Genomic DNA, 24,685 nt, shown 5'->3' with positions numbered 1-24,685 from the left:
GTGTGGATATGGTCTCTACAGCAAACTATCCACATCCTTAATAGACAGACAATATTTTAATGGATGACATTTATATCAACGAAAATAAAATTAATGACAAAAATGATGATATGAAGAAAAGCACAACTTCAACAAAACCTTGGACAAAATACAATATGTAAAGACAGAGCTGATTCACATGTGTGGATGTGCTATGTGTGTCATACAGTATGCAGGGATGTTGTATTGAACTTTGTCAGGCTGGTTGTCTTTGCTGCTCTGTCTTTCTGACCAGCTTTCTGAGCTTAGCGAATAGGAGCTCTCTGAACCTGTCACCCATGAGGAAGTAAAAGACTGGGTTGATGACACTGTGCAAGAAGGCCAATGGTCGAGTCAAGATGTACACGCCCTCTATGTACATCCTTGTACACAGCTGCAGCCCTGCCCAGCCCTGCCGAGATGCTATCCGGACATTTCTCAGCACATGGTAGGGAGTGTAGAGAACCAGAAACATGGCTGCAGCTGATGCAGAAACCCTTAGAGGCCGCTTGTACGATGTTGTCCTGCGCTGTAGAGCCCTTTCCTGGACATGGAGCAGATGTGCAATTTGATGGGAGAAACCGCAAAGTCCAATCATAGGGAGAATGTAACCAGTCAAAGTTAACCCCAGGCTGTAGGCTAATGCATTGACGTCTCCTTTCAGGCTGGCAAAATCCTTGCAGCGATTCCAGTTTCCGCTCTGCAGGTCCTGGACCATCAGTGCTATCATTGGAGCAACTTCCACATTGACAGCTAGCCAGCTTAGCCCTGTCACAATCAGGGCTGATCGCGGCCTCAGCAGGTAGTGGTTCCGTGTTGGATGTTTTATAAGCAGGAAGCGGTCCATGCTAAGCCAAACCATAAAGAGGATGGACGAGTAAAGGTTGACGTGCAGGACATAGCGGTTGATAACGCAAGAAGAGGGACTGGTCTCTGATTGGTCATTTGCATAGAGGTACGAGAGGCGTGGCAGTGTGCAGAGGAAAATAAGGTCGGAGACTGCCAGGTTGAAGAGGTAAATATTGCAGCTCTGCCACTCTGGCAAACAAAATATGTAACCAAGTACAACCAAAAGGTTGCCAGGGAAACCAATGCAGAACTCGATGCCATAAGACGGTGACAGGTAGTACATCTCCATCATGTCATCTATCTCGGTACAATTGAGCACCTAGAGCGAAAATGGAAGGGGAGGAGACAGAAAAAAACAAAGAGAAGAAAGGGGAAGGGAGGGGAGAAGAGACGAACGGGTGAGTCATCATAGAAACAAATTCTTATGACTAGGAACTGTGAACTTTAAGGACAATTTTTAATAACAAATTCAGTAATTTTAGGTTCAGCGATAAACAGATTCAGATTCAGCATAAATATCGTACAGTATGTGTTAGGATTAAACTCACCATGCTGCAGTTGTTCGAGTACTTGCTGGTAGCGTGAACAGGGAGTGCAACCATGAGCAGGTGCAACCACTATCTGTACAGTGGAAACAGTAAACAGTCAACTGTGTTCTGAGGGCACTGGTGCCTCTAAAATGACATGGCTGGAAAATCCAACCACAATAGCCATTCAACTTATGGTTGGAACGCACAGGCACCGTGAGTGTGATTTGCATATACAATTTGGAAAGATGATACAAACAAAACCTAGACTTAATAGGTTACTAGCTCACACCAGCCCCCATACAGTATTAATACATGACTAGCTTACGTTTGTAGTCATCAAAATGCTGTTGAAACAAGGTTCATACATCAGCTAAATATCTGAAAAACATCTTTAACAAAACAAATGTACCCTGTTATCAGATACATTTGCGTTAATTAAAAATGCATCATTGCAAGTTTGCAGGATTGATGTTCAGATGCTTGCAAATTAAGTCTGGAAACTAATGCTGGGTAGGGTACTAACAGCAGTGTCAGTACATTAATTTAATTAATACATAAATTTTCACCCAAAACCTAAATCATATCCAATTCAAGACTAGAGTTAATTCAAATATGCCACCTTCATCTGTCTGAGAGGTCAACTGCTGATCAATCCAACCACCCATGTATTCGCTGTCCTTGAAACAGCATTTAGTTCAACTGTGCCACCAAAACAATTGTGGCATTGCGAGAGAGTGCACTTGTACAGAGTTTCAAACAGAATAGACTGATGCACAATGGAGTCATCTGGCTACTAACTGTCTTTTTTATAAAGCCTCCTCCAACTTCCACCTAGCCAGTATCTGCACTAGCCTTTCCAAAAACATCTTCTTAAATGTTGTTGTTGCTCGAAAGTTAAGCTGCATGTCCTATTTTGCTGAGGGAAATGTTGATTTTTTGACTAAAAACACTTAAAGCAAGACCTAAAGCAACCGATGGAGCCTTTATCTATGCACTTGGCTTAGACACACACTATCTTTGTTTTTACATCAACAGACTAGAGATACTTTGATGTAAACCCTTTTGAATTAGGTCCAACTACAGTTTACAGTATGTGCTATTTATGTCCAGACAGCAACAAGAAGTAAAAATATGATGGATAAGAGAATTATCCCTTTTCAAACTTCATTCTTAAATTGTGCTTACAATCTCCTAAGAGCTGAAGAATATGACTGGTCTCAAGCAAATCTGGAAAAAATACAAAAAAGAAAACTGAAGGTAAAACTATAACCATGAAAACATTTTCTGGCATTATTTTTTTCAAGGTTTCAGGCAGCACTTCTCCTCTTTCAATATTTCTTTTATTTCCCCCGCTTACTAGAGAATACCTTCTTCCACAAAACATAGGGAAATGTAGAAATTTGTGTCTCACTACTTCTCTAAATTCTCTATTACTTAATTTCTTGTGAACTGGCGATTTTTTTCCTCCTTCTTTGTACTGTCCACATGTGCTTCAAAGTTCCCCCCTTTTTTTTATCTCCATCAACTCACCCACACCACAAACAAACTAAAAAAAATTGTTTTGTGCAATTCAGTGTCCCCTACAGTAGTGATTCATTTTGAGTCTGACTACTTCTCTAAATTTTAGGGTTTATATATTCTTTAAATTTGTCCCCAGTTGGACATTCTCTGTTAGACAATTACACTCATGATTAGATGAGATAAATAACTAATGAGTCTATCACTTGATTTTTCATGAACTTGTGTCATCTGCATACAATACTGTTTAGACTTTTTCCTTATTAAACTGAATGAAACAGAGTGAGTCTTCAAATATACTCCAGAGGGGTCATTTTACCAATCAAGAGAAAATAAGATTTTGACTATCATCAAACACCTCCTGAGGTCTGTCAGAAAGGTTCCTAAACAGGTTACAGCAGAGTCATCAAGCCCAAGTAACTACGATATAATAGTCAGTATTACCTGGTCTACAGTATCAGCTGCTTTACTTGAGTCAACAAATTGAGCCGCACATTATTCTTTAGCATCTCAAAGATCATGCATTCAAATGTACAGAGCAATATTCAAATGTGCAGCAAAAATGGAGCTAAGGAGGTTTGCTATTCACACAGTAACTAGATGTCCCAGCATTTTGGCTTGTCAAGAAAGCTGGGACGTTAGCCCGACATTATTTAGACCATGTATAATGCATCCCCTACTCACTGATACAAGTAGTGCACCTTTTTAAACTGTAGTTAGCATCCATTTTTTTCAAGTGATTTTAAAAAGAGCTGACACATATTGAGTGGTGATTCAATGCATGCACATCTTTTTGTGAAGGCATGAGTAAGGGCTACGTTGAACTAATTGTATGGTTTTTCAGACTTTTACTGCCTTATTATAGGAATGTGTTAATGGCAATTAAGGATGCAGCTTCCTTAACTAATCCCATGTAATTCTTACTCAACTCTCAACAGTGTACTTTGTACTGTAGCCCTAACCCGATCCCCTTCTTGACTTTTTATGGACATATAGTAAGCGTCTCTCATTCTAATCCTTAGAAATTGAACATGTGGTGGTTTGACATGCTGATTTAAAACATCTGAGAAAACATCTATCATGGCCATCATGAGCAAAACAAATTTTGTAATTCGACATTATGTGTAAATAATGTGAACCACGGCTCTATTTTATTCACTTTGCTTTGGAACATATGCGGATAGCAAAACAATACCACAGTGTTGACTTTTGAATATTTAATCTATGGTGTCAAGCGCCTTTGTGGTTGCATAACACACCCTGATCCTGTTGATGTTGATTCTGATAGGGAGCCTACAGTATGTTTTGGCAACAAAGCTTACAATGTTGGTCAGCCTTTAGAAAGCACATGATCTACTGCTGAGAGACATGTGAGACAAAGTCAGGGTAGAGTTTTTTTCTTTTTCTTTTTTTTTTTGCAGAGAAAGTAAGCTAGGTATAATGTAATGGACATGTCCTTAAGAAACCCAGCCTGAGTCTGACAATGGTTTATTTGGTTATATTACCATGGGATCAAGAATAATCTTTCAGCATTCCTGTGCTTTGCAGGCATTAGGATTTGTTCTAGTGGAGGCCCACAGTGGGGCAATGACATGAATCTTATTTTTAATACTGACTTATATTAGCTTATGTTATGCTATCCTTTGCTTGATATAATGTATAAAGGATGTGTGATCCTCTGTGAATCGTTAAATGTTCTTGCTCCAGATTACACAAAACAAATGTTCATCCAATATCAACTATGAAAAATCCTCAGACCATCAGGCAGTGCTGTCCTGGCTATGTCTTCTATCAATTCAAGACAGCAGGATTTCTGTAGATTTTCAGTTCAGACTGTCAGTATAGCTTACCTGAGACGTGCCGCAAGATTGGTTTAATTTAAGGATATGCATATAAAACGTTTAATTAATGACTTTTTGTAATATCATTTGTAATAAAAGTGATATATACTGTACATTTACCTGCTTTTAATTTCATGTTTAATTTTTAACACTTAAAACCGTAATTTGTTGACTGTAATTACTTCGTAATATGCAATTTGTTCATAGCAGAATTCAGCAATTTTTCCTGTTGGGGAGAGGGAAGAGAAGATGCCTTGAATCAGCTGATCATAAAAAATGATCTCATCATATATACCTTAATATTTTTTAATTTAGTACTATTTAATTGTCATCTTATTTATATAATGAGAGTGCCCTCTGGTGGCAGACCACAGCAAACAAAGTATTAGAGAGTATCAAACGAACGGGATTTGAAACCCCGGCCTCCCAGTCACCAAACAATGTTTTTCTCTTGGAGGAGTCTGGATACTGGCCAATACATCACCCCCTCTAACACCCACTGGTGCCATTTCAGACAGATAGGGCTTCAGCAGATGGACTAACTCAAAACTAAAGGACCATAAGGCATGTGTGCACGTGTGTGGGTTTGAACCATTTTTTAGAATTACAAGCTACGATTACAATATTGTTCACTGCACACTAAACCAAAGTGAGCCCTTAAAACATAGCAATGTTTACTTGTGACCCCTCATCACCAGTTTCATATGTATACCAATTGTGACCTTTCAACAAAAGGATTTTTTTTCTGTTTTATTCAAATAAAGATTAGCCAGTAAATCAAATTTTTAATTAAAAAAAGGGAAACCTGAAAAAATAAACATGACCTTGTGTAGCAGAAATGTTTTTTTTGCTTTTCTCTCTTTCTCTCTCACTCAGATCGGTCTTGTGTCCCTTGGTAGCGGTCCCGACACCCAGGTTGGGAACCACTGCATTAAACTACCTTCCTGTGTAACCTACCTGTGTACCATTAAATTTAAATTTCAATGCAATTACTAAAAACCAAAGCCGTCTCCTGCCCATCTGTATGTGCATATGTTTGTGGAGTTGTGAGAGGGGTATAAAAGAAGCCCACAAATGTATTTCTGTAAAATGTCATTTAGTATGTCTGTAAGAAACTAGAAGACTGTTTTCAAATTGATGGGAATCATATTTATTCTAGCAGGGCATTTCATGTACCAGCCCAAACAGACATCATGTGATACAAATTGAATCCAGCAGAGGGCAGTATTAACCCAAAGGTCAGATAGTGGGCTAAAACTCCACAAGTGTCCTGCATTATATTTGCAGGAAAAAGGGAGGCAGCATGAGGAAAAATGAGACAGAAGAGAAAGAGATAGCAGAGTAGAGGGTGGAGCTGTGCCAATCAGTATGTCACAGTGCCCTCATAACTTTTTGATTGTATGTGTGTGTGCGTGTGTGTGTGTGCACATGTTGGCCTGTCTGTGTGTGAAATGAAGAAATGAAAAGGTGATGGACTGTATCTGCTAGTTTCACTTCTGCTCATTCCTCCCTCTCACCCTTAGATGGGCAATTTGTCCCAAATGTACCCTGACTCGCACACACACCATTACTTACCTAACCCTAACCTTAAACCAAGCCTTCACCATAAATTGTAATGATTAACGTTATGGGGACTTGTGTTTTGTCCCCCAAAAGCAGGGCATGTCCCCACAATGTGACTGTGTACACAGATGAGAAACAGAGAGAGAAACAACTGAGTGACCTAAAAGAAACACCAAAAATCAATTCTGCTGATAAAATATGAATATATTACTAGGCCTGACAACAGTATATGAGTATCATTTTAAGTAGATTGTCATGTGAGTGAGGTGTGAGTGAGTGTGTGTCTCATGCTGGCCCATTGTGAGTGAGTGTTCCCATTAGCCCCTGTAGCTTAAACTGTCCCAGTTCTGGAAGGTGACACACTTAGAGCTTCATCACTGCAACTCTGCACTAATTATCAACATGGTTCACATTTGACAGTGAGTTAATTGGATCAAAACCCGATGTAGCGTGAGTGTTTTAGTGTGTATCACATGAGACGAAGGCAGAGAAAGTGAGCGATTCAATGGAGACTTGGCATCACTTTACTGCATTATGTTAAGGTTGTTGAGTTGCATCCAAATGTTGTGTGAAGCATAAAGTTCTGTAGCTCTCTGCACTCTATGTGCTCTCTACATGACCTATCTTCTCTGTTCTGCTCTTAGCTTAGTCTGTGTAGATTTTTCTCTTTCCCAGATAGTCCTATCTTCCTTCATCATCATTTCAACCTCTTGCTCTCACTCTTTTTCAATCGTGTCTCCTTTATTTTCTTCCAAACTTCGAATTCCAATTTGTTCTCATAGGCTTGAGTCAGAAGGTGTTTCAATAATTCATCAGTGTTTGTTTGAGCAGCAGTCAAACTTGCATGCTCAGACAGGGGTGAGATTGAGGGCTCCACCTGCTCTCATCCTGTTGTTCGGGTCACAGCCAGGACCGGTTATGGAAACTGGTTTAAAAATGTCCTTTAAAGCCTCCAAACAGTCCTTGTTTTCCTGTTTCAGATGTGTGTGGTCATTCTGTCCCAGTGAAACATGCTCATTAACTGTGAAAATATATAGCCAGCTATTGCTTTTTTGGCCAATTTACAGTTTCACTTCAGTGGGAGAACCCGTTAGGCTCATGCTGTTTTATCTGTGTCAGAGACACTGTCAAATTAAGTTCCCCTTCCTCTTCTTCCTGACTACAGCAGAAAGAAAATAAAACTCATCCCAAACAAAGGAAGTAATTTCTTTATTCAAAATCCCTATAAACCACAAATTCTCATCTATCATAAATTGCAGCATGTCAGATTATTTGAACCCCAATCATTAAATATAATATCTAGACTTATTTCATAAAATATTGCACATTATAATATTCCTGTGTTTGCCTACAGTCGATCATGTACACACAGCATGTCAGAACTGCAGGTTTGTGCACTTTGGCACGTTTAAAACCTTTTCTTTAAAAAAAATCTACTTTGAAGCCCCGATCAAAACTGACAAGGGCATTCACTTTGACAGAAAATGTAATTAAACAGCCAGGAACCCCCATGTTCTACTATGTTAAGTCTTGTAGGTGGTCTGGGACAGGCGGCCTCCCTCAATTTGAACCCCGTGCCTCCTACATGTCTTTTAGTATTTTTTGCTCTACTGTGGATCTATTTCATTTTCAGTCACAGCAGCTCCAGAGGCTTGTTTTACACACTCTGGTGGTGTATGCTGTGTCAGGCTTTCTCAGCGTTACTGATATGATTGCCTCTGCTGTCTACTGGGACGTATAAATTCAAAACCACCGTCAGGTCAGCTAACCGTCAGCTAATCGCTACGCTAGTCACTGGACACGTTGCAGAGCTAAGACTTCTTGGCCTCATATCTAACCCTGCCATGTTTTCACTTCAGCGTCTGATAGCCAGCGCTCAGGGTCAGTCAAGCACAACTAATGTCAAGCCTTGGCTCTATCCAGATGCTTTACATTTGTGTGTCAAGCTCGTACAAAATCACTGCTTTAACGCTGCCCTCCTGTGTTTTTGGCCCAAAGCAGATTTTGAGGTAATGCATGGTTGAGTGTATGCATGCTTTTTCATATTGTCAGAGATGCAGTAAGCAGCTGCCTGCTTTTACGTTTCCTAAACGGTAGCTTGAATGAGCTTTTGTGGATGTTTCACAAGCTATGAAACTTGTTTCCCGCATTAAACTGGCAGCTGTGTGACACACAGGGGTGCGTGCCGAACAGCAACATCTGTGTGTGATTTGCCCGGTGCGTCCTTGTGTATGACAAGTAGTTCACGTGAATCGCTATCATTCATTTTCGGCAGGTGGCAGTTTTCTTTACAGGAGTTGTTTTTTCCAAGCACACACACATACTACACACTACACACACCTCAGGGCCTTTTCAAAGTCTCCTCTTGTTTCATTACCGGCATCACCAGGTTTTACAGATGTGAACATTACCGCACAGCACAGAAAATAATGGCCCTCCTGTTCTGTGTCTTGACTTGATGACATCATACCGCTGCTGTGGGGGAACCTGGGAGCTGTGAAACAGGTTATATTATGTAAAACACATTGTAATGGTTTAGCAAGGTTAGTAGAGACAATGAGTGTCTTGTAAGCCTCTGTGGTGATTGTAAAATACTGTATATCGTTCTAAACAGCAAGGGTAGGCGGGGGTGGGGGGGGGGGGGGTACCCTTTCTATCTCAGATTTCCAAGTACTCTAGCAGCACATCAGCTCTCTTGTCACTCCCTTTCTGTGAGGCCTGAATCGGCAGCTCTGTCAGCAGACAGTCAAGTGTGGGCTGACGACAGAAAACTTCCCCCTGCGACATCAGCCGTTCTTTACTCCCTTTCAGCTTCAACTCTCTCTTTTTTTTTTACTCCCTGTTCCTTTCCTGTGAGGGTTCTTCCTCCCTCCCGTGTCCTCATCATTGTAATTCTCTTGACTTGTCTCCGTTTTGCTCCCTCACTTCTCACTATAATATCAGACACAAAGAAACAGAGCCAGAGAGGTTTCTTTTGTCAGTTAGAGCGTTTGGACCAATGGCTTGTCATATCCGCAGCCTCTTAATTGGTGTCACACGGTGTCAGGGGACCGGGAAATCTCGTAGCACCACGGAGGACGTCACTGAAATCCGTCTCCACTCTCAAGAAAAGAGAGCTTGCAATAGGTGCTGGGAGGAAAACAACAACACCGAGCAGGCACATAAACTTAGATTTGACATAAAAATAGATTTAGCTGAGTTGACAAAAGATAATCTAAATAAGTCCTGACAGCTCAAATTCTAAATATTTCTCTGTGTCAGTGTCAGAGGTGCAGAATGAATGAATTTTCTCTGTGGGGTCTTTGACTTCCTGGCTTGTATGTGTTGGCACCAAAGAGCAGGACTCACATTGCCAGCCATTGCCGAGGTGGTCAACAGTTCTCCTAAATAACACACCCACAGGAATTCATCTCAGTCTGCTTGGTTTTAAGAAAATATAGAGAGGGAATAAGCAGAGTTCATGTTTGGAGGTGCTCACAGGACTAGAGAAAGAGAGCCACTAAGAGTTCAAATGTTTGTTCTGTGGTCGAGAAGGGTTATCCTGTTTGCTTTCTCATATGGAAGGATCTGTAACAAAAATACTGTGAGAAGTCAAATACAGTTAATGATGTATGATGTGTGTGTGTGTGTGTGTGCGTGTGCGTGTGTGCGTGTGGTTGGCGGCCTTCACGTGTGTCCAAGCACCTGATCCGATGTTTCCTCATCCTCTTTTCTCCATCTCTGCTTTCTCCCTTCTTCCTCATTGGTCAGTCGCTCTGCCTTCTTCTCCCTTCACTCCTCCCCAGGTGGCGATTATGAGTGGCATGATACTGATGTCTCAACTTTGTGCTCTGCTGGGCACAGACAAGGGGGTGAAAAAAAAAACGGACGAGGGAAGCAGTATCCCTTCCCCTGCTCCCTCTCTCATTGCCTCTCTCATCAGGTAGACGGGGCGGAGGTCTCGCCCTGTGACATCACAGCTCCCAGCTTGTCTCATGGCAGCTCAGGTTTCAGCACCATGGATTAGATTAGGCTCATATTGACTGGCTGACTCACTGTCCTTGAGTTATGTTGCGCCATGAAGGGGAGCCTGCATGAGTATATGTGGTCAAGGAGAGGTGGATCTAAATTGGATTTTTGCTCAGATGGAGATAAATCTAAAATGAACCGGCATAGATTCTCTACTCTCTCCACTTGCTTTGTAATTCAAAGCCCTACCTTGTCTTTTCATAAAAGTCCCACCAATGTAATGCCTCTGCTTTAAATTCTCACATTTCCATATTTTTTTAGGGAGGGCAATGTCAGTCGCTCCACCACTTTGGTCCAGACTGAAATATCTCAACAACTACAGGACGGATTGCCATGAAATGTTGTACAGACACTCATGGTGCTCAGAGGATGAATCCTACTGACATTGGTGATCCCCAATTTTCTTTCTACCGCCACCAGCAGGTTTACATTTTTGGCTTTTAGTGAAATATCTCGACAAATATTGCCGTCTCAGCTGTATTGTATTTTTGTTTTTAGCTCTAATTGGCAAATGTTAGCATGCTAATAAGCTAAACTAAAATGGTGAACATGGTAAACATTATACCTGCTTATCATCAGCATGTAATCGTTGTCATTGTGGCAACATTAACATTTAGCTCTAAGCTAAAGCTAGCGTGGCTATAGACTTATCTGTATTGCGTCTGCTACAATACAATTTTTTTTGCACCACTTACTCCTTCACATGCAACTATTTCTTTCACATCTGCTGTCAAATTCGCACACCCTGACGCCACCATCATGATCATGTCATGTCTCCTTTCTGACTCCTGAATTAACCTCTATGAATATCCATTTATACCTGCCTCGGGAACAGCCCACATATCCTGAGGCATGTTTCTATCTAAAACCTTAAACTTTCAAATAAACCTTCAAAGAAATAGTTCTGAATAGACCATTTTGTTCTATTGGTGTGTATAATGTGAAATTGTATTAGAGTGTGTTTGAATACTGTCTTATTATCGCAGTGTTATTGGCCTTATTTATTTCACTCTTTCTGTACTGTATATGTTCTTTCAATTTACCTCTATATAGGGACACACATACACACACCTGGCTCGGATAGATGGGTATAGAAATGTGCTCGGGAACCACAGCGGTGTGTGAAACAGATGTGCTGCTGATAGCAGCATGAAACAAAGAGGATGAATGTATTCTGCAGTGGAGATGGAAATGGTAGAAATGGTGCAGTAGGGCAGGAAGGTCTTTGATACAATTCTACAAAGAGCTTCCCAGATTTCATTAACTTGAGACTGCATTCTTATGGAGAGTGTAAAACTCTCCTGAATGGACAACACGCCTGAGATTTCTCTTTATGGATCCCATTCTTTTCTTTTATTCCCATTCCCCCGTTTTCGTTCTTTTCTTCATTTTTCCCATCACTGCTTTGGCAGAGCTCCAGCGCCTAAGCTTTTTCATTGTCCTGCTGACTCTACAAACAGCTTTACAGCATTCCTGAGCAAGAATTGTGTCTCCTCCTCACCTCTGTGTACACACTACACCTTGCCCTTCAAAACTCTCTGATGCCCTTTACAAAGACCTCCCCGGAACATCCGCGCCCTTGTGTTGCTTCAGTCCTGCTCTGTGTTTAACCACAACCCGAACAGATTGCAGCCTTAACTCCCGCTCTGGTTATATTTCTTTATCTGTTCTGTGTAAACACTGCGCACACATACAAGTGTGCACATGGTCAGCTACATTCTGTGTTTATACGAGCGGGGATAGAGGCATGCCGGTGGTTTAAGCACTGTAAACATGTCTTAAACGGATGTCTGCTGCACAGTGTGGGTGATGTCAGCCGGTGTGCGGCCTCAGCCAAGTTCAACATTTTACACATGCAAGAGGGTCGTCGCACACAGAAAAACATATGACCAAAAAAAGGCAATACAGCATCAGTAGTCTGGAGCAAACATCATTAAGCTAAGAACTGTGACTAGCAGAGCAAAGAATTGAGTTAGCTCAGACAGTCAGCTTTCATCTAGACTCATTAGGTTACAGCTCATTCTTAAGCCCGACACACAACTGCTTCTGGTTTTTTTCTTCTTCCTTTCCCCTTCATTCCTTTGTAGCTTCCTCCTTCCCTCGCCGTGTCTACATGGTTTTCTGTGTCTCTCTTTCTCTCTCTCTCTCACACACACACACACACACACACATGCACAGAAAAAGGAAAAAAAACAAACAATATTGACTCTGCATAGTAGAATGATTACTTTGACTGCAGCTGTTTTCAAGTCAATGACTCACTGCGAGCAATGGGTAGCGGCTGAGAGATGGAGATGGAGTCAAGAAGCGCTGTGGTTGGCAGGCTGGCTAACGTGCTGGGAGGAAGGAAGACAAGTCCTCTGCTGGTTGGCTTGGTGTTGCTCTGCCTTAGAAGGCTGTGTTTGGGATCACGGTTTGTTTGCACTGTGGGGCTAATGGACCATTCAGAAACGACTGCACATATACCCTTATGTTCTTGTCCTGTCCTTATCTATCTATCTATCTATCTATCTATCTATCTGTTTTCTTTCTCTTTAGCTGTGCAGAAGTATACAACATGCACGTAGACACACAAACACATTTACATACAAATGTCTGCTGAGTGTAAATGAATAATTCAGGAACCATGCAGCATATTCCAAACACACCAGGCTGCTGCTGTGAATTCCGATCTGAAATATTATGTTAACATTGTTCCACGTTGTTTACTCACCCAAGACTTAATAATGAATATGTTTTTCATAATTAGTTCGGTCATGCATACATGTGTACACACTAAGTAGATATATCTTATAGTTACAAATAAGAAATCAGCCTGATAAAGGCCATGCACCGAAACATGTTGGTGATATGAAGACGATTCTTCCAGTTTATCAGGTAGTGTTTTTTCACATTTGTTTCTTTGGTACTTGAGCACCTACTTAGCTGGTGAATTTAGCGACAGCATACTCATCCTACAAGTTTCAAACAAGCCGACACCAAATGAATATATAAAGTATTTTTATTCAAATAAAGCTGTACATTACGTGTCTGTACTAACACTAGAACAATTCACACTTAATGAGCCATTATAAAGCACTAATTAGCTTATGTTGAATACTGTGGGCCTATCAATAAGACATCAATGCAGCAATCACGTTGTTATTGTTTTTTGTATGTCGCGTGTTCTATTTTTACTGTATATTTAAATTGAACTGCCTCCACAGAGACAGCTTTCCCTCATGTTTTCTGTACCAGTATTCATTATCGTTCATGTTGTCTGCAAATCTACAAACACAGCTGACTGATAACAAAAAGGCTAAACAGTGTTTTGGGTTTACCTTGTTCTCTATATAACCCCGTTCATCCTGTCTTTTGCTGTCTTTTTCTCACAGTTTCTCCCAACCAGCCACCCAAAAGCAGCTCTAACTGTCTCTGTGATAATATATCTACTCTTTATTTAATATTTGTTTTAGTTTACTTTAATCAATAATGAGCTGAGTAATGTGCATGGATATCCTAAGGCAGTATGGGTAGTGTAGTCCCCCAGAGTGTCTGTCTCAGTGTAGGTCTGAGCTCTGTGCTCCCTGTCAGGGTACTAAGGGGATTGGATATGCTCTGCTAATGCTATTAGTGCTGCAGCTGGGGATTACTGTCTCAAAAGGAAAGGGGAAAAGGGCGTGAAAAGTGAAAAATCATTGCGTTGGGGAGTATGTGGGTAACAGAGATTTGCATGTTTGTACATGTATTTGAGAGAAAGAGAGAGAGAGATTAAAAAAGGATATTCATGCAGACTATTGCGCACTAACAAAAAGTGACTGGCTCTAATGCAAAGTGTTGTGTGAGCTGTTTTTTAATTTCATTTGGCTGTTGCAGTCCTCCTGGGATTTGAGTTAATTAGTCTATTAAGCTGGCCAGCACCTTTTAGAAACAGACTTATTTTTAGCTAAAGGAGAGATAGATGTCGTGATTATTATTTTTTCAAGAAGGCCAAAGTTGAAATCTGACAGAGACGCAGAGTTAAAGTATTGTGCGACATGACGACAAAGCCACATTTAAGTAAAAGCAAAAAAAGTGAAAAGTTACAGTAAAGTCTCATTTTAAATACTCATTGTTGACATGCAACACATATGGCAGGCTCCATTTTTTACATTGCCACTTGTGTGACAATTTCTTCTGCAGTCAGTGTAAGAGATATTACTGAGCTCAGAGGAGATCGTTGTATTGGGTAACAGCATACTGTACAGCATGTACATTGCTTGAGATCAATACAGGAGGAAAATGAGATTCATTCTCACCTAAAATAAGGTACACTATCCAACACTCAGAATATCCAGCCCTGACAGCAGGACAGAGTTTCAAAAGGTCAGCGTCTTATTTTCTTACAGAAACAATAAAGTAGTGTCTTTCTCAGAAGGCTGAGCTCAAGGTTGCTTTATATATCACCCCTGTAAAGGAACACATGGAAGACAAGCAGAGGATTACAGTATATGTGGTGCACATGAGCGGACCTGATCTGCTCTGCCCACCAGGATTTCCCCACTGATTGCCTTCTGGGTTGATCTGCTCTGTGAATTGTGCCTCTGTAACCAGCTGCGAGTGTGTGCCTTCAGGGAAAGACATTCTGACTTTGAATTATGAAATAAGAAATGAAGAAGTGCTCTAAATCATTAAATACCATGCACCTCATCTGGCAAAAAAAAACCATGGCAACATTATGAATATGTACAGTGTGTGTGTGTGTGTCGAGGACTCACGTTCACCACCGGAGATATTATTTCACGAGGCATTTGTTTGTCCAATCAAACAGAAAATTTCGATTTCATATTGCCTGGGGGCTGCCGCAGGTGATTTTTTTTTAGGTTTTCCTACTGCAACAAAAGTAACAGTTTGATATTCCCAGTCAAACTTCTGATGGAGTACAAACTGTAGACATGTGTCGTGTGCACTTGGAATCTGTTTCAACATGATTCATTATCATCCGGGCTTCAAATTCAAGCCTATTAGCTCAGAAAGCCAGTGATCCAGTTGTGTTGCATAACGTTTTCTGATAGTTTTGGTTCATGCATCTCTAATCAGCTATTAATCTCTGCATAAACAAAATGCACTTTTGTTTTGATGCATTAGTAAGCTACCATAATTGCCATTTAGTTTTAAAAAAGTACTGTATGTGCATCACTTAGGCCAAAGCATTTCAGTTCTGTTTAACTGTGTCTAAACTACCAATATTAAAACTAATGTTTCTGTGTTTCTACTGTTATCCTTCGCCCTGCTGTCTCTCTGTCTCAGCATCTGTTCTCTTTCTCCAACACGCTCTCCAATAATCATTATCTCTCCGTAGCCACGTCTTTCTGCTAGTTGCGATGAGTGTAGAGATTGTCCTTATGAATATTTACCAACCGTAAGTTACCAAGGGCAACCTGCTGAGATCACTCCCACCCTGTTTCATGTGTATGCATGTATATGTCTCTGGGCTTCAGATTGTTTGTGTGGTGTGTGTGTGAATTATTTTTCAGTACTCTGACTCTCCTCTAGGCAGGGTCAGGTATTTGGATCAAACCCCAGAGTAACCTATGTTATCAGAAATGTCAACATCTCTCCCACGTACAGAGCCTGACCTTCTGTACATTCATGTGCAAAGTGTTTTTGCATACTCATATCATTATTTATTTTCATGGGTTTTTGAAAGAGAGATGAAGTTGAGTATAATAATATTCCTCACGTCCACATTCTATGTACGGTTCAAGCACTTTTCTCTGCATTGTTAGGTAACTGACTGCGCCTACAACACGCAGTCTGGTTTAGCTGTAAGCATACAGTATGTGTTGCATCCTGCACCCCAGCAAGACGCCGCTGCAAACAGACAAGGTTGCTGCTACATTGCACCATTCTGTCTGAGTGGCGTTAACAAGGAATTTTCTTCTATCCAACACTTTTCAACAATTCGCATTATTGTCCCAACAATGGAGTGGCATTCATCTGTGCAAGGCAGTCAGGGACAGCAGTGCTGAACTCGTTGTCAAGCTGACAGACAGAGAACGGTAAGCGTATTTGATTGAATGGCTTTTAACTGAAACAAATGGGGGTTACAGGATGTCTGTTGAATGCTTAGCTTTCTGATTGTATAGTTAACCTATTAGTATAGTTGTAGCCTTTTAGTTACAGTGTTGTTTGGTCGTCCCTGTGTTCACTTTTATGGGCCAAGGCTCTGTTCTGGCCCCATGGTGGAATGAACTCCCCGCTGAAGGCAGGTCAGCACAGTCACTGTCCATCAAAACTCACCTTTTCAGACTACACCTCAAAAACAGCACGCTAGTGCTTACTTATGTCTCAACTCTAAGAATCAGAATCAGTAACTATTTATTGCCAAGTAACATACATTACAAGGAATTTGCCGTGGTCTGATGGTGCTACATTTGTTTTTTCTTTTTGTTTTTTTTAAGCATTAGTATTGTAGTATTAGTATTATACACTGAACACTTTTAGTTTGGGGGTCATGCAGTTTTTAATGTTCCAGCTCTTGTTTCAAAGGAGTTTTATTGCACTTGTTGTAATTCAGTTTGGACAAAAGCCCAAGTCAAATGAATGTAACGTAATGGTCAGCTGAAAGTGTTTTAGCTTACTCCTGGCTCCACATTAAGGGCTTTCTTGTATGTGTTGTTTATTTGGAAGAGGTGACTGGTTCACTCATTGTTGATTGAGTGTATTCTGACTGTTGCCAAGCTCTTAAGAGTTGTTGCTGTTTGCTTCTGTGACTTACAGAAGCTGCACTTGGCATTTCATTGGTGTTGTGTGGTGGAAGTCTCCCAGCCTCAAACACCAACAACTGTTAATTTAAGGGTGACGACATCATTTTGGCATTCTGTTTAGTACCAGGCCTTAGCAGGAAACAGATTACTGGATACTGCTTGAGCAAGCCTCTCTTTAAAAGGTTGAAGCAGTTTTTGTTTGCTGCACAGATTAAGCAAAATTATATGTTTTGGTAATGTTTTTCCACTTGCCATGAGCAAAGAGGTGACGTAACATTGTTCAAGGGAAAGCATGATGCATTACTAATATTACTCTACGACGGCCTGTTGGGATGAGACTGAGGGAACTATTGATAGTCTGCATGTGAAGGAATATTAAAAAGAATTCAGCACTGTGATGCTTGCCCATTCTGTTTGGTGTGAGCCTCTCTCTATGGAAACAGGCTGATTATAACAGAGACAGACATCGAACCCCTCACCCATCCCCACGCCGTCTCCCTGACAGAGATGAGGGAAGATGTGTTTAAAAATATATGGGTAAATATTATTTTGCTGTCAGATGCACCATTTGAAAAGCCTGTTCAATCTTAGACCAGCAGCTGGAACCCAGACCCTTTAAAACTGTAGTTCTGCTGTTTGCAGATTACACGCAGGATCCCACCCTTTTGAAATGCATTGTTCTTTAGATGCTCAATGTAGAATATTTGTGATGTGGTACTGCGCTCGCATCAACAAACTGAGCCTTTAGAAATATTTTGTCCTCAGGCCTAATGAGATAATAGGCAAAACTGAACCTTTTAGACTTTTTAATTCCTGTCTGCATGTAAAACTAATGATATCCACTGCAGCAGAATATTCCCTCTGCTTTCCATTTACTTTACATGCAGTAGAATAAAGTACAGTAAAGATCATATTTATACCATACAATACTGTATTTATCCTACAACAACCCTCACAAGTGATGCAACAGTGAGTGCCAAGCCAATAATTGTCAAATTGTATCTGTGACTGCAAAGGACATCTCAAATATTTCAGCTGCTATTTGCCACTACAGTCTCTGCATCCTTTAATAGATGAAAAAGGATAAGGATCGAAATATAAAAATATTCTGAACAAATATTCTAAAGTCGTGTTCACATGAATGCAACTTTTGTGTGGACCTCCTCCATAACTCCAGATGTAATGTTTTTTTTTTTCTGGAAGTAGTCATGTGGTAGTTTATTTGGATACATACTGTCCCTAAGTTAAAATCTGTTGCACTTTGACCCCAACCTGCTCTGACCTTTCCAAGCGGGGCCAATAGCTAAAGGCTACTGGATGTGCAGAGAATAAAGATGGAGGTAAAAAATATTGAAGAGTGGTTCTGAAATTATCGATACGATAACAAATCATCATCATATTGAGACCAAACAAAAAACTATTTAATGGCCGAAATAACAACCTGTAGGTCTCTATAGTGATGCAACTACTGTTAGCAATGTTCATATTGTGGCATGTGGGTCTTTGAAAATGGCACCCAGTAACAGATTCTGATGTGTTGTAAAATTTGCAATTATCTAAAAACTAACAGTATTTGCAAATTAATATTTACTTACAAGTTTGTTCCCACCCAAAAAATTCAGCACTGAGCAAAGCAGCTCACTGCTATACTGCGAATATGGTTCAAGACTTACACCCCTGTAAAGCAGCATGCACACCGTCATACTGCACGTAGGACTACTATTGATATACAGTATCTGAAAGAGGCACGATGCCTACAATACAGGGGAGCTATAAAAAATCAGACCCCAGGTGAAGAAAAGTCTGAAGGTAGTAATAATTACACTAGCAGTTCCACCACCATCATTATGCATAAGTCTAATCAATGGTCATTGCGCTTAAGGGGAGCTGCGATGTTGTTAATGAATAGTTCCAATGAGCAGTGAGCTCTGTGTGTGTGTGTGTGTGCACGCAAGTGGTTAGTGTTAATGTCTCTAATGAATAGATGTGGCACACAGAGCCTGTGGACACCTGCTGTTGCCATTAGTCCCAAAGAGCAGACTAATCACCCTGGCTTTCAAATGTGAGCAGGTTATTCAGTGTCCCTCAAACTCAAGGACCCTTCATTACACGGAGCACACGAGTGTTCAGTGATAACGCCAGCTTGTTCAGATATATGCTTCCTTCCAGAGGCACAGAGAAGCAGCGACTGGAGGAGGAGTTTCAACTTAGTGGCACATTCTTCGCAGACCTAAAGAATAAAGTAGAGAAAAAGTATGAATTGGCAACCTGCGGGGACCAACGAGCACACGTATCCTCGCGCATTCACACTCAACACCATCTGTTGCCTCCCACCTTGTCTATACCTTACTCTGCTCCCTTTCCCTTCCTTTGCCAAGCTCACTGATTAAATCATCCTCGCAAGAATTTCAACAATCAATGCTCAGTGAATCCCACTTCCTGCCCGTTCCCATGGCTACTTGAAAGACAGAGAACAGAACTGTGGGAGATGTAGTTTTCTTTTCTGAACTGGTCAGGTTATTTCTACCTCCATTCACATGGTGGTGTCACTCATCTTGATCTAAATATGAACATGCAACGTACATGTTTTGGTGACCGAGACGAGGATCAGGTGGGGTTGTGTGATGCCGGGCTGAGGGACAGAGGGGAAGAGAGAGAGAGGGCGATGACAGCTGCGAGAGAAAAAAAAATGTGAAGGCGAGATGTCGAAAGATTGAGCGTTAGGGGTTACCAGTGCGATGGTTGCGCTGCAGGACTCAGCTGTGAGCTGCTGATTTACAGGGCCTGAAGGACAGCCGCGGCCTTCCACCCACTCTGTCACCATGGGAGACGGTGGAGAGGAGGTCTCGTCTCCTTTTCTTCCTCACCCTCATTCTCGCTCCTTTACAGTCTTTATCCCTCTATCTCTCTTCCCCTCCCTCTGTCTCTGTCTCTCTTTCTGTCAGTCAACCCTCCCTCTCTTGATAACCCATTGAGCTCCTATTATCATTCTGAATCAGCCCACTAAGTACAGTTAGAGCCAACCTCCAGGAAGGTGAATAATGATTCAGAATTAAAATAATTACACCAGTGGGCACAGTCAGTCTTTCTGTGTGTCTGTCCGCCTGCATGCATATGTGCACACGACCCATTCATTTCACTGGTCAGTCCATCTGTGCTTCCCTTGTTGGTAACGTGACTGAAATGTGTGTTATCAAAGGGCTGCAGGCCTCAGTGCACTGGCAGTGGCAATGGAGAAAAGGAAAGAAACCAGGAACAGGAACTAGTGCCTGTTTCCAGGAACCACCACATCAACCCACGCACTCAGAGACACACACACAGAGACACACACTCAGAGACACACACACAAGCACAGAGAAGCATGTGCATATACACACAAAGACTCAGTATCTGTGTCTGTCTCTATTCCCTCTTACTACACACCACCCTCTCTTTATCTCAGAAGGCAGAAGCAACAGTTAGTGATCACATGACCAAAGAGTCTCTTCTCATTTCTGTGTTAGCTGGTTAGCTCAGGCTCAAAGTAAATGATAAATAGAGGAGAGTAGAGGCAAGTAGAATGAGTGCAGTTTGTGAAATTATTATTATTTTATCTTTCACTATTTAAACAGAGTACATTGAGAGAGAGTCTGAACAGCTACAGGAGTGAGGAAAGGGGGGGGGATGCTGTTGCCAGGGCAACCAGAGCCGCGGCGGTCGTCATCATGAAGCTTCTTCTGCATTGTGTGTGTGTGTGTGTGGACACAGCGCGTGAGTTCACCCTCCTCTCTCCAGACAGGAGGCGAGGACATCCCCCTCTAACACTGTGCCAACAGAGAGAGGAAGAGAGAGAGAGAGAGACGCACACAGCAGAGAGAGAGACAGAACGAGAGAGAGAGAGAGAGAGAGAGAGAGACTGAAACCCCATAATGCACTGCACGCTGCAGGGCTGAAGTCGTGCAGATTCATCAGTTCCTGTTCGGAGGGATTGTGTGTGAGCGCACACACACCCATACACCCAGACCGAGTGCGAGTGAAACACACAGACAACCAGGCAGGTAAGACAGCTCTTCTCTGGCCGTGCGGACGGCTGCTGGCTTTACCAGAGGATGTTTTTATCTGTCTGTTGCTGCCTCTTGAGAGGAGGAGAGGGGAGAGTTGCTCTATAGAGACGACAGGGTGTCATTAATATTTGACATGTTATGATTCCGACAACTTCCCTGCCTGTTGCTAGTGATTGCTGCTGTTGTTTTTTTTTTTCACTGGGAAATATCTGAGTTTTTGGATTTTTTCAAAAGCGAGTGTACATGGTGGAGAGATTTGAAATAGCCGATATGCATGTGGAATATATCTGTGTTAGGTTTTGTCTGTCACTGGGTTTGTTTTTTGCATGTGTTCTTTTTGTTTAACTGTATCTGATTTGAATATGGTGGGAAGGTTTTGCATGTATTATGGGAGTGCTGGTGAACACAGTGTAACTTTTAGGAAAGGACAACGTGTCACAGATATGCACAGTATTCACTTTGTCTTTATGAAAGGTTGTTTACCTTTTTTGTGGGTACAGTCCGGCATATTCATATGTTATAGAATAATTAAAAATGTATTAAAAGATTGTAAAACATCCAGTTAATGTTGCATGATATGCTTCATGTAACACTAAATTAAGACAAATTATGTTATTCAAAATGTAAGCCTAATGTGCCCAATCAAAAACAACTTGACCCAATGATTATTATTATGTCTTTATATCATTATAAGTTACACTTTTATTGCAACGATCACTGATGGGGCATTTTTGGATTAAGTTTCTCTCTGTGCATTTGAAATTAAATCTACAATAGCTGGTCCGATACTACTACAAATATTTCAATAAACGAAGCCTGTTTTTGAGGTATCAACATGTTGTGCCGAGTGACACATAGTGGAATCTGATTGGCGGGTAAAAGCGTGGCTTCTCCATGACAGGTCATTTTGTGGTTTAACGGCCACTGAGGCTTGTGACCGTATCTGTTGTGCCAGAGACACAGACAGGCTGGAAAGCATGATTGCAGCAGCTTAGGGCAGGGACTCTTAAACTTTATTACCCCAGGACTCAAATGGGAAATTTCAGTCCTCCACCCTGGGACCCCATCATGAAATCATGTTTCAACACTGTCATGAGGAGACACAATGAGAGGCCAAAATGAAGGCTTAGAGAGAGAAATAGGCTTGAATTAAACTTGATGACTTCCACATGAAACCTTTATTCCAAAAGGACATAATTTAATTGTCAGTCGTACACAGAGATCCCTGAAGAAAATAAGAAAACACAAGTTGTATCATCTCAAAATTTTGCCTTTAAAAACACAGCTCGATGTGATTTTATTTATATTACCCTTTATCACACTCAAAGGAGCTTTGAGACTGTTTTACTTGTGTGTCTTGCACCTTGCACCTACACAATAATACAGTGTGTATTATTTGGACGTGGGAAGCTGTTTATGCTGAACACTGTAACGGACTATGCAAAGAGCTGTTGTGGATTGGGAAATGAAATGCAAAAAAGCCATAATGCAGATCAGACAAAAAAAAATCTTTTGAATATTCAGTTTGTCTCCATTTAGCTCTGACAGAGCACCGCTTCTCTCTGCTCTTCCCCTGCAGAAATCCACCTGTCAAAACTCAAAATGGAGAGGCTGCTCTTTTTCATTATGGTTCCTTTCATTAAGAGCCCCCCTTCACTATCTGTGTTGTCGCCTGATAGAATTATCCACCAGACACCTATGTGACAGTAGCATCTATATCTCTGCCTCGGCTCTGTGTTAATTCAGCGTTGGTGTTTGGGAGACTCGAAGCTGCCTGATAAAAATATGTATATGTATGTGTCTTTATACAGTAGTTCTATAGCTACTGTAGCTCGATAGATACTATAAGTAAGTAAAAGAAAAGCAGAAGGATGTATGTCTGTCTTTAGTTATAAGTTGAAGAATAACAGTGGTCATACCAGAGATATTTCAGTGGTGAGTTTCAGGGTTTAGGAGGTTTTTCAAACAATAGTCTTTCACATATTCCACTACTGGTCTGTTATGGAGCTCTGTGTTGACAGATTCCCACATTTACCACTGAGGTCACATCTTGGGGCCCCAGAATATGTTGGTATCAGAACACAGAGCTGTTCAGACTAAGAAGAGAGATGCAGAGGCTCTGCAAGGTCATGCCGTTTCAAAAAACTGAAATAGCTAGTGTTGTTTGAAGATCATCTGTTTAATGATTTGACCTTAGATACTCAACAAAAGAGCAGCGGTCTGTTATGAATGCTGAAAACCTCTCAGACTCACACCGGGTCACCCTGCTGGATTTTCCATTCGCTAAGATCCTTGAGGTTCTCCAGTAGATATTCTTTTGCTCTCGGTCCAGCTCTGGCTTTGCTTAGCAGCATGGATCAGAGGTGATATATGGATCCAGATCTCCTTGTCCAACGTTGGCTCCTCCTGTCTTTGTTCCTTTTCCTCAAATCTTTTTTCCTCATCCCTGTCATTAATGATCTGGAACACAAGGGACACATGTCCATGGATCCGTGGCCTCCTTTGGATGATCAGAATGAGCGAGGACGCTGGCTTGTGTAAGAAAGCAGTGCCTCGAAAGTCCTTTTTCGTTCTCTCCTCCGTACACAGACATCAGCAGAGCAGCGAGCAGGAACCTTAGTGTGCATTAAATTATCTGCAATTGCAGCAATTATCTGCAAGTCCAAAACCTTTCACTGTGCCTTGTTTCTTCATCACTACGTCTCTCCCTTTGGACTAGTCTGCCAGTGGAAAGTACATATGCTCGAGTACTGTACTTAGGTGTGATTCTGAAGTACTGTTATTTACTTGAGTATTTCCATTTCATACTACTTTGCACTTCTACTTCACTATGTCTCAGGGGGAACAAGTGCTTTGCAGATTCATGTTTTAAAACCTTACAATGAGCATTTAGATATATTGCATTGTTATGCAGCAAATTAAACTACAACATCAGGTTATAATGTAGTTTAAATCAGCTTAATTTCAGCCAGTTAATATTAGAATGCTGCTTGCATGCTAATTCAGAAATAATACTGCTATAATATAATATAATATACTATTTTATAATATACATCATAATATATAATATACTGTATTACTAATAATATACTGAAACACTGACAGGGGACATTCTGCCTCTACAGTGACTACTTTTACTTTCTTAAGTATATTTAACTCTAACGGATATTTTATATTAACAATAGGCCAAATGACTACGTGTAATGTGAAACGTGTCGCTCGTAGTGACGAACCCACAGAAAATGATCACATGACAGTTCCCCTCAGCTCTATGGAGTATTTTAGCAACTTTTAGCTGGTTTCGTTGTTTGGTTTTCTGGCCCGCAACTTCACTGTGTTGGTTCACTCTCATCGCTCTCATCAGCCCCTAAAAGACAGTGCACTACCCATCCAGCAACAATGGACAGACAAAGACAGCTACTAGCTGGTGAACATGGTGGAGCATTTAGCAACTAAAGAGCCAGATGTTTTACACAGACGTTTGTGGAGACCAAACCGAAGGTAAAAGGAGAGTGAATTCTGGAATTACATTTGCCAGGTCACTAGAAACACAACTCCAAATAAACCGTAATGTTGCTCCGTATCTG

At 41.2% G+C, this 24,685-nt stretch overlaps 1 protein-coding gene across 1 annotated transcript; it reads right to left on the bottom strand.

The window, feature by feature from the left end:
* Positions 1-235: 235 nt before the first annotated feature.
* Positions 236-1,156, bottom strand: LOC139285449 (succinate receptor 1-like). The gene has a single exon (XM_070906014.1). The coding sequence runs from the start codon at positions 1,154-1,156 to the stop codon at positions 236-238; it is 921 nt and encodes a 306-aa protein (XP_070762115.1).
* Between the last annotated feature and the right edge of the window lie 23,529 nt (positions 1,157-24,685).

This window comes from Enoplosus armatus, chromosome 5 (genome assembly GCF_043641665.1).
Source record: "Enoplosus armatus isolate fEnoArm2 chromosome 5, fEnoArm2.hap1, whole genome shotgun sequence".
Lineage (NCBI taxonomy): Eukaryota > Metazoa > Chordata > Actinopteri > Centrarchiformes > Enoplosidae > Enoplosus > Enoplosus armatus.
Note: the sequence above shows the minus strand (reverse complement) of the source record. Positions and strands in the feature narration are given on the sequence as shown.